The sequence below is a fragment of the Hyla sarda genome, chromosome 1, assembly GCF_029499605.1.
Source record: "Hyla sarda isolate aHylSar1 chromosome 1, aHylSar1.hap1, whole genome shotgun sequence".
Classification (NCBI taxonomy): Eukaryota; Metazoa; Chordata; class Amphibia; order Anura; family Hylidae; genus Hyla; species Hyla sarda.
The window spans coordinates 612,915,649-612,931,853 of NC_079189.1; the positions used below are offsets into that span (position 1 = coordinate 612,915,649).

Consider the following 16,205-nt stretch of genomic DNA (forward strand, 5'->3'; position numbering starts at 1 on the left):
AGGGGTATCGCAGCTCATTACACAGAACAGTCATAAGCATTTTTCACATCATGGTCATGTCATACTTACAGGTTGTGGATATTCTCAGCCAGCCTGCCTGCCACGTCTGCAGGGGTATACTTTATTTGGGCTATTGTTTCGGACACGTTTTTCCAGAGCAATAGCAACAGGTCACATAGAGGGGTATATACCTGTCATGCCTGACATGTTTCTCAGGCGGGGTATACCGCTTGGTTATTGTTGCTGACGCGGTTTTCAGAGCAATAACATCACTACACAGAAGCAGTGGTATGCCTGTCATGTTTTCAGGTGGGATGCACTGCATAGTCATATGTTCTGACATGTTTTTTCAGGACATGAATGCCATATTCGTCACTAGTTTTCTCTTTTGCAGGGGACATATTCACACATGGTCACATGGCTGTTAGTTGTTCTTTGATATTTATACTCATTGATTCAGGGCATATTCCGTTTTGTAGACAGTATATTCCGTAATGTTCAGTGTCTCATGATGCTCGGGTTCTTTCTATTATTGTTCTCTACAGTTTGTCAGGTTTTGGCCCATATTACTGAATACAAACACTCCAATAACAGTTACTCCCTGAAGTAGCACAATTGACTTTCACCTCTTCTAAAATGCTATTGGTAAGACAGTAGTGCCTTATTTCACGACAGGACATACGTGGTGTCCAGTAACAGCACTGGAGAGATTACATTCAACTCTAGCCCCATCCACTCCAACATCGCCGCTTTTGCAATTCCCGGTATAGGCCATTTCTATATATTTGTTGGTATCTTACGTTCATTGCCTCTTGGAATTCCCAGGTTTGGATGCTACCAGATATTCCGGTCATTCATTCAGGAGCAGCCTCGGCAGCATCAAGCAATAGTGTCCCGGTTCACGTCGTTAGAAACTGGGCAGGTGGAGAGCAGCATGTTACGCTACTTATATTCCAGAGCCACATAGTGAAATGGTTAATGCTGTAAAATCCTCGGTGTCTAAACAAATTATTTTCCTAAGAATGCTGTCTTTGCCCTTTTTAGGTATACCCCCGACGGCGGCTCGGGCACACCACAATCCGCAGTTAGCTTAGGTTCTCAGGGTGGTTTTGGGTCAGGTACACATTCTGTTCCAGGCGGTAGGATCCGACCATAAATATATATATATATATATATATATATATATATATATATATATATATATATATATATATATATATATATATAGCAACAGGAGAATACAGCAGCACACTGCTAGCACAGAGATATAGATGAAACATGAGTATATAGATAAAACATGAGTATATAGATAGAACATGAAAAGCTATACAGCTGTAGTGCAATAAATGAAAATATGGAACTATGAAATTATGAGGTACTTAGCTTGCAAATTTGGCACCAAATAGCGTGGACCGTCCCACCACGGTAAGGTGACCTCATTCTGGGACGGACCCTACACTATGAATATGCCTCTGTGTGAACAGTACAGCAGGCATTGCAAGGTCTGAAACATCCAAGGCACCTTATATACACCTAATAGAGGTGAGTGGGGTGCAGGAGATATGTCTTTTCCTATATTATCACCCACCCAAAAAAAACACCCAAACCTAAACATAATGACTTGAAATAAAAAAGATCAAAAGGCAGCATGAATCGCAAAAAAGTACCGATAAAAAGTACAGCTTGTCCCGCAAAAAATAATCCCTCACACAATGGACAAAAATAAAGTAGATAAAGTGGATAAAAAAGTTATGGCTGTCAGAACATGACAACACAAAAAAGGCGAAAAAAAGGATTTTGTAAAGAAAAGGAAAAAGAACATAAAAAAGCGACATCATTCGGGTATCAACATAATCGTACCCACCCACAGAATAAAAAAAAGCATCATTTTTACCGAACAATGATTTCCATTTTCCAATTTTTTACAATATTTTGGAATTTTTCACAAAATAAAAGTCTATGGGCCATCACGCTCCCTCCCAAATGTCTTCTCTCACCTGTAAGTTCGATGGGAAACAAATTTGATTTTCATGAAAATGTTTTCCCACAAACTGAAGACTAAATTGTTGTCTTTACTGTGTGAATTCTTTGATGGGTAAAGAGGTTTGATTTGGTAGTAAAACTTTTCCCACATTCTGAACATAAATATGGCTTCTCCCCTGTGTGAGTCCTCTTATGCCTGACCAGCCTTGATTTCAGAATAAAACATTTCCCACATTCTGAACATGAAAATGGCTTCTCTCCTGTGTGAATTCTCTGATGTTTAACCAAATCTGCTTTCTCAATAAAACATTTTTCACATTCTGAACATATAAATGACTTCTCCCCTGTGTGCCTTCTTTGATGTATAACAAGATTTGATTTCTTTTTAAAACATTTCCCACATTCTGCACATAGAAATGGCTTCTCTCCTGTGTGAGTTCTTTGATGTCCAACGAGCTCAGATTTTTTTGTAAAACATTTCCCACATTCTGAGCATAGGAATGTCTTTTCTGTGTGAATTTTTATATGTTTCACAACATTTGATTTCTTTGTAAAACATTTGCCACATTGAGGACATGAAAACGGCTTCTCTCCTGTGTGAGTTCTCTTATGTGTAAGAAAATTAGATTTCTTTGTAAAACATTTCCCACATTCTGAACATGGAAATGGCTTATTTTCTGTGTGAAATTTCTTATGTTGAACAAGATATGATTTTCCAGTAAAACATCTTTCACATTCTGAACATGAAAATGCCTTCTTCCCTGTGTGACTTCTCTTATGTATATCAAGATTTGATTTCTGGCTAAAACACTTTCCACATTCTGAACATGAAAACGGCTTCTCTCCTGTGTGAATTCTCTGATGTCTAACGAGATCTGTTTTCTGGGTAAAACCTTTTTCACATTCTGGACATACAAATGTCTTCTCCCCTGTGTGCCTTCTTTGATGTATAACAAGATTTGCTTTTTCTGTAAAACATTTCCCACATTCTGAACATGGAAATGGCCTATTTTCTGTGTGAATTTTCTTATGTTTAACAAGATTTGCTTTTTCTGGAAAACATTTTCCACATTCTGGACATGAAAATGGCTTCTCTCCTGTGTGGCTTCTCTTATGTCTCATGAGATTTGACTTCTGGGTAAAACACTTTCCACATTCTGAACATGAATATTGCTTCTCCTTTGCACAATCTTTCTGATGTCCAACACTACTTATGTTCCTTTTATTTTGCTGAACATCCTGTGATGACTGAGAAGACAGGACCTGTATATAAGGATGAGATGACAGATCTTGGCTGTGAAGGGCTGAGGGTGTATCTGGGATAATGGAATGTTCTTCATATGTATCTTGTGTGATATCATCATCTGCTTTATAATCTGAAGATATAAGATTCTCCTCTGATCTCCTGCTACAAGAATCTGCAGAGAATAAAACAGATTTTATTATTGATTATTATTATTATTTGAATAACATAACCCTGAAAATTATATTAGTATAAAACATGTCGATATAAATAGTTTAAGGGTTTCTATTTGAAATCCATATACATTGACCTACCATACAAGAACTTGCACACCTAGATGTATCCAGTTGTTTTCTGGGTAAGAGTAGTAGTACTCTCAGGAGTCTGCGAGCAGCTGTGGTGACTCTGCTGGACCACTTGTACTACTACTCCCATCATGGAACATGGAAAACGCTGGGACCCTCCGCGATTTCTACTGCAGCACCCCCATTCACCAACTGCATGGAGTGAAGAACTCTCTGTGGCTGATAACGGGCGATACAGGGCTGGAGTATCTCTGATGTCACGGACCCGCTCCCTAGTGACATCAGGACCAGCCCCTTCAATGCAAATATATGGGAGGGGGCGTGGTACGTGATGTCAGAGATACTCAGGCCCTGTATCGATTGTTATCAGCCACAGAGCGTTCTTCGCTCTGTGTAGTTGGTGAACGGGGGTGCTGCAGTAGAGATCGCGGGGGTCCCCAAAGGCGTGACCCCTGCGATCAAAAGATAGGAAATTAGGTGTCTAGGCGCGGAGTACCCCTTTAACTTAAAAAACAGGGAAGCAGGTGGCAAGCCGCGCCACTATGTTCCCCAGTGTGAATTATAAAATCTCTGCTCTTTAACTTCATATTCTCTGCCAGAAGCCCCAATTGGTCAATCGGTGCCGACCAATCAGGGCTACCAGTGGGAAATATGAAGTTTAAAGTGCAGAGATTTTATAATCCCCGCTGGTGATCTGAGTGACATGCTGCCCGCTTCACAGGCTTATAAGTTATGATCGCAGTGGGTCTCAGGCCTCAGCGCTGGTAATACAGACTCTGTTCCATGATGGGAGGAGTAGTACCTGCGCTCCCGCAGAGTCACCACAGACTCCCGCAACCTTGGAATGTGCAGGAGCCGTCCCTTTGTGCTGTGGTACTACTATGGCCATCATGTCTGTCAGGACGGCTCCGGCCTATCTCCTGGTTGTGGGGGTCCTGACCTTTATAACAACCGTATACATTTTTTTATCAATGCAATTTTAACAAACTTTTTTGTCAGTTTTTTTATCTCCCATTTTGATACAAAACCGTATGTTGAAATTGTGATGTAAATGTAACAGGTACAAAAAGGGATTTATTAACTAAAACACTGGGGGCAAAACAGATCCCAATAAAAGGTAAGTGAATCTATAGTGGAACGGTCTGAATCCAAATCTGATGAATGAGCCATAAAATGAGGTCTCCTGGGACTGTATCCAAGATGGGAAAAGGAACAATATCAATAACCCGCCCCCCCTACATTACATATCAATAACCCGCCCCCATACATTACATATCAATAACCCGCCCCCATACATTACATATCGATAACCCGCCCCCATACATTACATATCAATAACCCGCCTCCATACATTACACATCAATAACCCGCCCCATACATTACACATCAATAACCCGCCCCCATACATTACATATCGATAACCCGCCTCCATACATTACATATCAATAACCCGCCTCCATACATTACATATCGATAACCCGCCCCCATACATTACATATCGATAACCCGCCCCCATACATTACATATCGATAACCCGCCTCCATACATTACATACCGATAACCCGCCCCCATACATTACATATCGATAACCCGCCTCCATACCTTACATATCGATAACCCGCCTCCATACATTACATATCGATAACCCGCCTCCATACCTTACATATCGATAACCCGCCTCCATACATTACATATCGATAACCCGCCTCCATACATTACATATCAATAACCCGCCTCCATACATTACATATTCATAACCCGCCCCCATACATTACATATCGATAACCCGCCCCCATACATTACATATCGATAACCCGCCCCCATACATTACATATCGATAACCCGCCTCCATACATTACATATCGATAACCCGCCTCCATACATTACATATCGATAACCCGCCCCCATACATTACATATCGATAACCCGCCCCCATACATTACATATCAATAACCCGCCTCCATACATTACATATCGATAACCCGCCTCCATACATTACATATCGATAACCCGCCCCCATACGTTACATATCGATAACCCGCCCCCATACGTTACATATCAATAACCCGCCCCCATACGTTACATATCGATAACCCGCCTCCATACATTACATATCAATAACCCGCCTCCATACATTACATATCGATAACCCGCCTCCATACATTACATATCAATAACCCGCCTCCATACATTACATATCGATAACCCGCCCCCATACGTTACATATCGATAACCCGCCCCCATACGTTACATATCAATAACCCGCCCCCATACGTTACATATCGATAACCCGCCCCCATACATTACATATCGATAACCCGCCCCCATACATTACATATCGATAACCCGCCTCCATACATTACATATCGATAACCCGCCTCCATACATTACATATCGATAACCCGCCTCCATACATTACATATCCATAACCCGCCTCCATACATTACATATCCATAACCCGCCTCCATACATTACATATCGATAACCCGCCTCCATACATTACATATTGGCCATGGGGATGACACGATGAGATGATATCTTGACTATATATAACTTTTCTTTGTCCCTTATCACCAGTTTTCCCCTCTGCAGGCTCCATTTCAGTTGTCCCTCTAGTGGGTGCAGGCTGCCTGTTATGATGTCTCCATACACTGCACATGCACAGTACAGAAGATCCTGCCCCCTATATAAGCAGCATGGAGACCCTCGTTCACAAGGTGGACTATCCAAGCTGTCATGCTTTTTGTACACCCCAAAAATGAATCACTATATTTAATATGTTTCATAGCATAAGATCATGATGTCGGCCATTTTGTGTATTAACCTAAGTAGGCCAATTCTGAAGTTTCATCTCTTATCTCTAATGCCAGTCTTGGGAGTACAATGCTTCTTGTATCTTTAGCTTATTTATGGTGTTTAGATAAGAGACTGATAAGGGGTCTGGTTACACTCTCTAGAGGACACTACTACCATTCATCCAAGGTAAAGTGGGGTGAATGGAGTGAAGAAGGGGGTGAGATAAGAGACTGTTAAATAACTAAGTCTCATCCGAATGAACATTAGTTCACTATATATATATATATATATATATATATATACATGGTAATCAGTAGAACATATGATATTGTCATATACTGTTAGTATTGTAAAGGACATCAGTATACAGTACAGACCAAAAGTTTGGACACACTTTCTCATTCAGAGTTTTCTTTATTTTCATGACTATGAAAATTGTAGATTCACAATGAAGGCATCAAAACTATGAATTAACATGTGGAATTATATACATAACAAAAAAGTGCTTTGTTTACTGCTTTGCACACTCTTGGCATTCTCTTGTTGAGCTTCAAGAGGTAGTCACCTGAAATGGTTTTCACTTCACAGGTGTGCTGGAGGAGGTGTGCTGGTGTGGAGGAGGAGATGTGATGGTGTGGGGGAGGAGGTGTGATGGTGTGGAGGAGGAGGTGTGATGGTGTGGAGGAGGAGATGTGATGGTGTGGAGGAGGTGTGATGGTGTGGAGGAGGAGGTGTGCTGGTGTGGAGGAGGAGGTGTGATGTGTGGAGGAGGAGGTGTGATGGTGTGGAGGAGGTGTGATGGTGTGGAGGAAGAGATGTGATGGCGTGGGGGAGGAGGTGTGATGGTGTGGAGGAGGAGGTGTGATGGTGTGGAGGAGGAGGTGTGCTGGTGTGGAGGAAATGTGATGGTGTGGAGGAGGTGTAATGGTGTGGAGGAGAAGGTGTGATGGTGTGGAGGAGGAGGTGTGCTGGTGTGGAGGAGGAGGTGTGATGTGTGGAGGAGGAGGTGTGATGGTGTGGGGGAGGAGGTGTGATGGTGTGGAGGAAGAGATGTGATGGTGTGGGGGAGGAGGTGTGATGGTGTGGGGGAGGAGGTGTGATGGTGTGGAGGAGGAGATGTGATGGTGTGGAGGAGGAGGTGTGATGGTGTGGAGGAGGAGGTGTGATGGTGTGGAGGAGGAGGTGTGATGGTGTGGAGGAGGAGGTGTGATGGAGGAGGTGTGATGGTGTGGGGGAGGAGGTGTGATGGTGTGGGGGGGCTTTGCTGGTGACACTGTTGGGGATTTATTCTAAATTGAAGGCATACTGATCCAGCATGTCTACCACAGCATCTTGCAGCGGCTGCTATTCCATCCGGTTTGCGTTTAGTTGGACCATCATTTATTTTTCAACAGGACAATGACCCCAAACACCTCCAGGCTGTGTAAGGGCTATGTGACCAAGAAGGAGAGTGATGGGTGCTGCGCCAGATGACCTGGCCTCCACAGTCACCGGACCTGAACCCAATCGAGTTGGTTTGGGGTGAGCTGGACCGCAGAGTGAAGGCAAAAGGGCCAACAAGTGCTAAGAATCTCTGGGGACTCCTTCAAGACTGTTGGAAGACCATTTCAGGTGACTACCTCTTGAAGCTCATCAAGAGAATGAGTGTAAAGCAGTAATCAAAGCAAAAGGTGGCTAGAACCTAGAATAGGACATATTTTCCCACTTTTTTGTTATGTATATAATTCCACATGTGTTACTTCATAGTTTTGATGCCTTCAGTGTGAATCTACAATATTCATAGTCATGAAAATAAAGAAAACTCTGAATGAGAAGGTGTCCAAACTTTTGGTCTGTACTGTATATCTATTATCTTATATATGATTCTCAGGTATAGACTTTGAGAATGAGTCTTTGTTAAGGGCTAGTTTGCCAGTCTTGTGAATGATTATTGTAAGTAACAATCAATTACCAAAACTGGACAAACAGAGAGATTCACACGTCTGTGTGAAAGAGACCGAAATCAAACTGTCTCTCTAATAAATTTAAATGTCTAATTGGAGACTCTATGTCTATGAGAATCCAGGTTTTGATTACTCGTAGATGTCAAAAATAATCCCTGTTTGTTAATTATGGTTCCATATTTCAAGTGTTGAATTTGGGTTTAAGACCAGTTATTGACAGTTAACCCTTAATGGTAATGATGCTAATTGCTTATGCAATAGCACCCCCTAGTGTATGGGTAGTTGACATTACACCTACAAGAAAGGCATTCTGGGTATTATAGTGATGTTATAGTCATTAACATATGTACACGCCCAACCTAAATTCATTGGGGAATTCCAATTTAGGAGGGTGTGTCTAACTAATTAAAAAGTCTGGTAAACCAGATGTTAGGGAACTGTAGACTCTGGACTGTAGACTGTAGGCTGAAAAGGACAGACAAAGACAAAGGTCTTCCACTAAAAGATGTCCACAAGATGAAAGCCATGAGAGATCCCAGAAGCCGGATTGATCACACGGTACCAGACCAATGGCTATCCATGACGATGAGATGGACCCTCCAGTGTTCCTAAGAGCTGAAAGAAGGTTCTTACATAAACTTGGTAAGAGATACAAAAATGGTATTTCATTTAATTAAGACCAATTTGGATAATGTGGATGGAATTATACCATTTAGATTGGAGACTAAATTAATTAAATAAAACAATTAATTATCTCCATATTGAGATTATAGATTTAGGATATTGTGAGACTTCATTCTACTTGCAGAAGAATCAAGACTCATAATCTATCAAAGCATTAAATAATTGCTTAGACATTGATAGTATTCCTACTCGCCAAACTAAGTGTTATAAGTATATTTCCCACACCAGAGACTTGTTTCAAGTTCTTCCTCCTAAAATATAGAGCAAGATCATAAAACTCATGGGGCGGAAGTATTCTTCCATGTTTATATCCTTATAGATTTGCTCATTCTTGGAGTCAGGTGATTTGTAGTTGGTTAGAAGGGGCGGAGTGTATTTAGCATTCCATATTGATATGTCTATGATTAGATATTCCCCATCTTGAGGTTCCTCTGGATAGAGTGATATGTAACCTTTTTCTTATAGGATATTCTAACCTAGTAGCTTTTGTTTTATTGTAACAAGTTACTTACTACTCACATGTATTGTTCTACACTATGTAGTCAATTAAAAATCTTGTACCGTTTACTAATATCTAATTGATATTCATTTGCATATATCATTGTGTGTATTACTCATTTATGTTTATAATCAATAAATCTGCATACTTTATAATAGCTGTGTATTATTGTATATTACAAAACTACATCCTTAAGCGTTAATGTCATCCCGTCATAAAAAGAACTTGTTGATATGTGAGGAAATAGTCGGACTCAGATGTGAATTGTATTGATTAGCTTTGTCTACAATTCACCAGGTCATAATTTTGATACTTTTTATCATTTTTAATTTTTCATAATAATTTTGTATGACCATAATTCATAATTGAGTTATTACCGCACAACAAAGCGTAGTCCCATACTTTTCAATAGGATTCTGCTGCACTGTACATATGGCAGAATTTTGGAATCCATCCTCCGAAGAAAGAAATTACATTGAAATGTGCCAAAAATGTATTTCTCCTAAAGAGACAGAATATGTATATAGTCCTGTCTATTACCTGCTGATGTGAGGGGCTGCTGATCCTCCATCATGACCTGATCCTTGTACTGATCCTTGTGTCCTTCTACATACTCCCACTCCTCCATGGAGAAATAGACCGCCACATCCTGACACCTTATAGGAACCTGACACACAATTTGTGACTCTTATTTTCATTTAGTGGTTACTACTCACCTGGTTGGTTACCTGTAGGAATGTCCTCCTTATACTGTTCATCATCGCTCACATCTGTTTCTTCTTCTTCCTTTATGTCTGTAGCATTAATATAGATCAGATCTTTCCCTGTAGGGATGTTCTCCTTATACTGCTCATCACCGCTCACATCTGTCTCTTCTTCTTCCTTTATGTCTGTAGCATTAATATAGGTCTGATCTTTCCCTGTAGGAATGTCCTCCTTATACTGCTCATTACCGCTCACATCTGTCTCTTCTTCTTCCTTTATGTCTGTAGCATTAATATAGGTCTGATCTTTCCCTGTAGGAATGTCCTCCTTATACTGCTCATCACCGCTCACATCTTTCTCTTCTTCTTCCTTTATGTCTGTAAAATTAATATAGATCAGATATTCCCCAGTAGTAATGACCTCCATATTCTGGTCATAAAGAGGACGGGGATACCGCTCTTGTTCTGTTCTCTTACTGGATCTGACTGCAGGCAACACATACAGAGACTGAATTCATTCTTTACATACAAATAATGAGAGGACGTGTGTATATAGTCATGTCTATTACCTGGTGATGTGAGGGGCTGCTGATCCTCCATCATGACCTGATCCTTGTACTGATCCTTGTGTCCTTCTACATACTCCCACTCCTCCATGGAGAAATAGACCGCCACGTCCTGACACCTTATAGGAATCTGACACATAATGATACAGTCATCACCCCGACCCCTCCAGTGGTGTTATTGTATAATGTCCCAGCATTCCCAGCAGTGTCACCTCTCCAGTCATCACCAGACCCCTCCATTACTGTATAATGTCCCAGCATTCCCAGCAGTGTCACCTCTCCAGTCATCACCAGACCCCTCCATTACTGTATAATGTCCCAGCAGTGTCACCTCTCCAGTCATCACCAGACCCCTCCATTACTGTATAATGTCCCAGCAGTGTCACCTCTCCAGTCATCACCAGACCCCTCCATTACTGTATAATGTCCCAGCAGTGTCACCTCTCCAGTCATCACCAGACCCCTCCATTACTGTATAATGTCCCAGCATTCCCAGCAGTGTCACCTCTCCAGTCATCACCAGACCCCTCCATTACCGTATAATGTCCCAGCATTCCTAGCAGTGTCACCTCTCCAGTCATCACCAGACTCCTCCATTACTGTATAATGTCCCAGCAGTGTCACCTCTCCAGTCATCACCAGACCCCTCCATTACTGTATAATGTCCCAGCAGTGTCACCTCTCCAGTCATCACCAGACCCCTCCATTACTGTATAATGTCCCAGCAGTGTCACCTCTCCAGTCATCACCAGACCCCTCCATTACTGTATAATGTCCCAGCAGTGTCACCTCTCCAGTCATCACCAGACCCCTCCATTACTGTATAACGTCCCAGCATTGTCACCTCTCCAGTCATCACCAGACCCCTCCATTACTGTATAATGTCCCAGCATTCCCAGCAGTGTCACCTCTCCAGTCATCACCAGACCCCTCCTTTACTGTATAATGTCCCAGCAGTGTCACCTCTCCAGTCATCACCAGACCCCTCCCCATTACTGTATAATGTCCCAGCAGTGTCACCTCTCCAGTCAGCAGCTCCATCATCTTGTTGATGAGTTCTAGGATCTTCTGTTCATCCATTTCCTCATGTATCAGGGAGTGAGGTGGGGGCCCCGGGATTGGGCTCAGGGTTCTTCCCCATTCTTCACACACAGGGGCCCGACAGCGCCCACTAGAGGACTTCTTCACTACTGTGTAATCCTGTGTATGGAGAGACACATTAATATCACTACATACATTCCCAGAATCCCTCACCTCTCCAGTCATATCCATCTGTTATTACATAGATAAGAATGAGGTCATGTGACATCACTCCCAGAATCCCTCACCTCTCCAGTCATATCCATCTGTTATTACATAGATAAGAATGAGGTCATGTGACATCACTCCCAGAATCCCTCACCTCTCCAGTCATATCCATCTGTTATTACATAGATAAGAATGAGGTCATGTGACATCACTCCCAGAATCCCTCACCTCTCCAGTCATATCCATCTGTTATTACATAGATAAGAATGAGGTCATGTGACATCACTCCCAGAATCCCTCACCTCTCCAGTCATATCCATCTGTTATTACATAGATAAGAATGAGGTCATGTGACATCACTCCCAGAATCCCTCACCTCTCCAGTCATATCCATCTGTTCTTACATAGATAAGAATGAGGTCATGTGACATCACTCCCAGAATCCCTCACCTCTCCAGTCATATCCATCTGTTATTACATAGATAAGAATGAGGTCATGTGACATCACTCCCAGAATCCCTCACCTCTCCAGTCATATCTATCTGTTATTACATAGATAAGAATGAGGTCATGTGACATCACTCCCAGAATCTCTCACCTCTCCAGTCATATCCATCTGTTATTACATAGATAAGAATGAGGTCATGTGACATCACTCCCAGAATCCCTCACCTCTCCAGTCATATCTATCTGTTATTACATAGATAAGAATGAGGTCATGTGACATCAATCCCAGAATCCCTCACCTCTCCAGTCATATCCATCTGTTATTACATAGATAAGAATGAGGTCATGTGACATCACTCCCAGAATCCCTCACCTCTCCAGTCATATCCATCTGTTATTACATAGATAAGAATGAGGTCATGTGACATCACTCCCAGAATCCCTCACCTCTCCAGTCATATCCATCTGTTATTACATACATAAGAATGAGGTCATGTGACATCACTCCCAGAATCCCTCACCTCTCCAGTCATATCATCTGCTATTACATAGATAAGAATGAGGTCATGTGACATCACTCCCAGAATCCCTCACCTCTCCAGTAAGCCGGAAGAGTATCTGTAGGGTGAGGTTTATGATCCTGTCGGCCATCTTGTTCCTGTCTCTCTCCATGGTTGATGGGTCATCCAGGAGAATTCTCTTATTTAGAAGATATCAGCAGAGGATCCTGGATTGGAGAAACCTGAAGGGAAGAAGAGGAGACAAAAAAAAAAAAAAAAACTCAAATGTAAAATATAATAGAAGCGTCTGTTATCACTTCACAGACAATACTAGAGGAATGAGAGGAGGAATGAGAGGAGGCTGCCAGACACTGTACAGCCGCTGCCAGGTGTATGAAATACTGAGGCACCGACCCATGTAAACAAAGAGGAGGCCGAAGAATATCTATGGTCTATTGACTGACAAAACAGATAAATGAACCTGTCCATAGCGACCAATCACAGCGCAGTATGAGACATGAATAACAAAGACAAGATATAAATCTTCACAGAAATGGCGTCTCCATAAGGAAACACTCACCCCACCTGCCCCCCCATAAATAGACACAACCATACTTCACCTGCGCTTACAGGACCTGCGATGATGTCACCGTCATGTGATCAGTCACATGGAGGAGGAGGAGTCACATGATCAGGGGCTGCTGCTCTAGGCTCATCTGCTCAGTGTATGCAGGACTCTGCTGTGCTGGTTGTGATCGCTGCTGGATGAGCTGAAGTTATGTGTATGCAGCAGAGCTGTGTGTGTGTGATGTGCGTGGTGCAGAGCTGTGTATGTGTGTGTTATATATGTCTGCAGCAGAGCTGTGTGTAATGTGCATGTAGCTGAGCTGTATGTGTACACAGTAGAGCTGTATATGTGTAATGTACATGTAGCTGAGCTGTATGTGTACACAGTAGTGCTGTATATGTGTAATGTGCATGTAGCTGAGCTGTATGTGTACACAGTAGAGCTGTATATGTGTAATGTGCATGTAGCTGAGCTGTATGTGTACACAGTAGAGCTGTATATGTGTAATGTACAAGTAGCTGAGCTGTATGTGTACACAGTAGTGCTGTATATGTGTAATGTGCATGTAGCTGAGCTGTATGTGTACACAGTAGAGCTGTATATGTGTAATGTACATGTAGCTGAGCTGTATGTGCACACAGTAGAGCTGTATATGTGTAATGTACATGTAGCTGAGCTGTATGTGTACACAGTAGAGCTGTATGTGTGTAATGTACATGTAGCTGAGCTGTATGTGCACACAGTAGAGCTGTATATGTGTAATGTACATGTAGCTGAGCTGTATGTGTACACAGTAGAGCTGTATATGTGTAATGTGCATGTAGCTGAGCTGTATGTGTACACAGTAGAGCTGTATATGTGTAATGTACATGTAGCTGAGCTGTATGTGTACACAGTAGAGCTGTATATGTGTAATGTGCATGTAGCTGAGCTGTATGTGTACACAGTAGAGCTGTATATGTGTAATGTACATGTAGCTGAGCTGTATGTGTACACAGTAGAGCTGTATATGTGTAATGTACATGTAGCTGAGCTGTATGTGTACACAGTAGAGCTGTATATGTGTAATGTGCATGTAGCTGAGCTGTATGTGTACACAGTAGAGCTGTATATGTGTAATGTGCATGTAGCTGAGCTGTATGTGTACACAGTAGAGCTGTATATGTGTAATGTGCATGTAGCTGAGCTGTATGTGTACACAGTAGAGCTGTATATGTGTAATGTACATGTAGCTGAGCTGTATGTGTACACAGTAGAGCTGTATATGTGTAATGTACATGTAGCTGAGCTGTATGTGTACACAGTAGTGCTGTATATGTGTAATGTACATGTAGCTGAGCTGTATGTGTACACAGTAGAGCTGTATATGTGTAATGTGCATGTAGCTGAGCTGTATGTGTACACAGTAGAGCTGTATATGTGAAATGTACATGTAGCTGAGCTGTATGTGTACACAGTAGAGCTGTATATGTGTAATGTACATGTAGCTGAGCTGTATGTGTACACAGTAGAGCTGTATATGTGTAATGTGCATGTAGCTGAGCTGTATGTGTACACAGTAGTGCTGTATATGTGTAATGTGCATGTAGCTGAGCTGTATGTGTACACAGTAGAGCTGTATATGTGTAATGTACATGTAGCTGAGCTGTATGTGTACACAGTAGTGCTGTAGATGTGTAATGTACATGTAGCTGAGCTGTATGTGTACACAGTAGAGCTGTATATGTGTAATGTACATGTAGCTGAGCTGTATGTGTACACAGTAGAGCTGTATATGTGTAATGTACATGTAGCTGAGCTGTATGTGTACACAGTAGAGCTGTATATGTGTAATGTACATGTAGCTGAGCTGTATGTGTACACAGTAGAGCTGTATATGTGTAATGTACATGTAGCTGAGCTGTATGTGTACACAGTAGAGCTGTGTGTAATGTACATGTAGCTGAGCTGTATGTGTACACAGTAGAGCTGTGTGTAATGTACATGTAGCTGAGCTGTATGTGTACACAGTAGAGCTGTGTGTAATGTACATGTAGCTGAGATGTATGTGTACACAGTTGAGCTGTATATGTGTAATGTGCATGTAGCTGAGCTGTATGTGTACACAGTAGAGCTGTATATGTGTAATGTGCATGTAGCTGAGCTGTATGTGTACACAGTAGAGCTGTATATGTGTAATGTACATGTAGCTGAGCTGTATGTGTACACAGTAGAGCTGTATGTGTGTAATGTACATGTAGCTGAGCTGTATGTAATGTACACAGTAGAGCTGTATATGTGTAATGTGCATGTAGCTGAGCTGTATGTGTACACAGTAGAGCTGTATATGTATAATGTACATGTAGCTGAGCTGTATGTGTACACAGTAGAGCTGTATATGTATAATGTACATGTAGCTGAGCTGTATGTGTACACAGTAGAGCTGTATATGTGTAATGTACATGTAGCTGAGCTGTATGTGTACACAGTAGAGCTGTATATACATGTAGCTGAGCTGTATGTACATGTAGCTGAGCTGTATGTGTGCACAGTAGAGCTGTATATGTGTAATCTGCATGTAGCAGAGCTGTATAAGTGTAATGTGTATGTAGCTATGCTGTATAAGTGTACATAGTAGAGCTGTATATGTGTAATGTGTTCTTCAGGTGGGCCGGAGTATATTTGATAAATATTGTGACAAAAGTGGTTATATGCTCGCCAAAGCATTAAAACCTTAAAT

The 16,205-nt window shown here is 41.8% G+C and overlaps 1 protein-coding gene across 1 annotated transcript in view; it reads right to left on the reverse strand.

Annotated features, from left to right (window-relative positions):
* Positions 1 to 1,202: 1,202 nt before the first annotated feature.
* The window catches only part of LOC130307127 (uncharacterized), a 34,115-nt gene continuing 19,112 nt past the window's right edge, over positions 1,203 to 16,205 (reverse strand). The window contains exons 13-16 of the mRNA XM_056552157.1: positions 13,013 to 13,129; positions 11,744 to 11,923; positions 9,994 to 10,120; positions 1,203 to 3,401 (exon numbers count right to left, since the gene is read on the reverse strand). Of these exons, the coding sequence (XP_056408132.1) occupies positions 2,059 to 3,401; positions 9,994 to 10,120; positions 11,744 to 11,923; positions 13,013 to 13,129 (1,767 nt within the window). The 3' untranslated portion in view covers positions 1,203 to 2,058. The remainder of the gene's footprint in view (positions 3,402 to 9,993; positions 10,121 to 11,743; positions 11,924 to 13,012; positions 13,130 to 16,205) is intronic.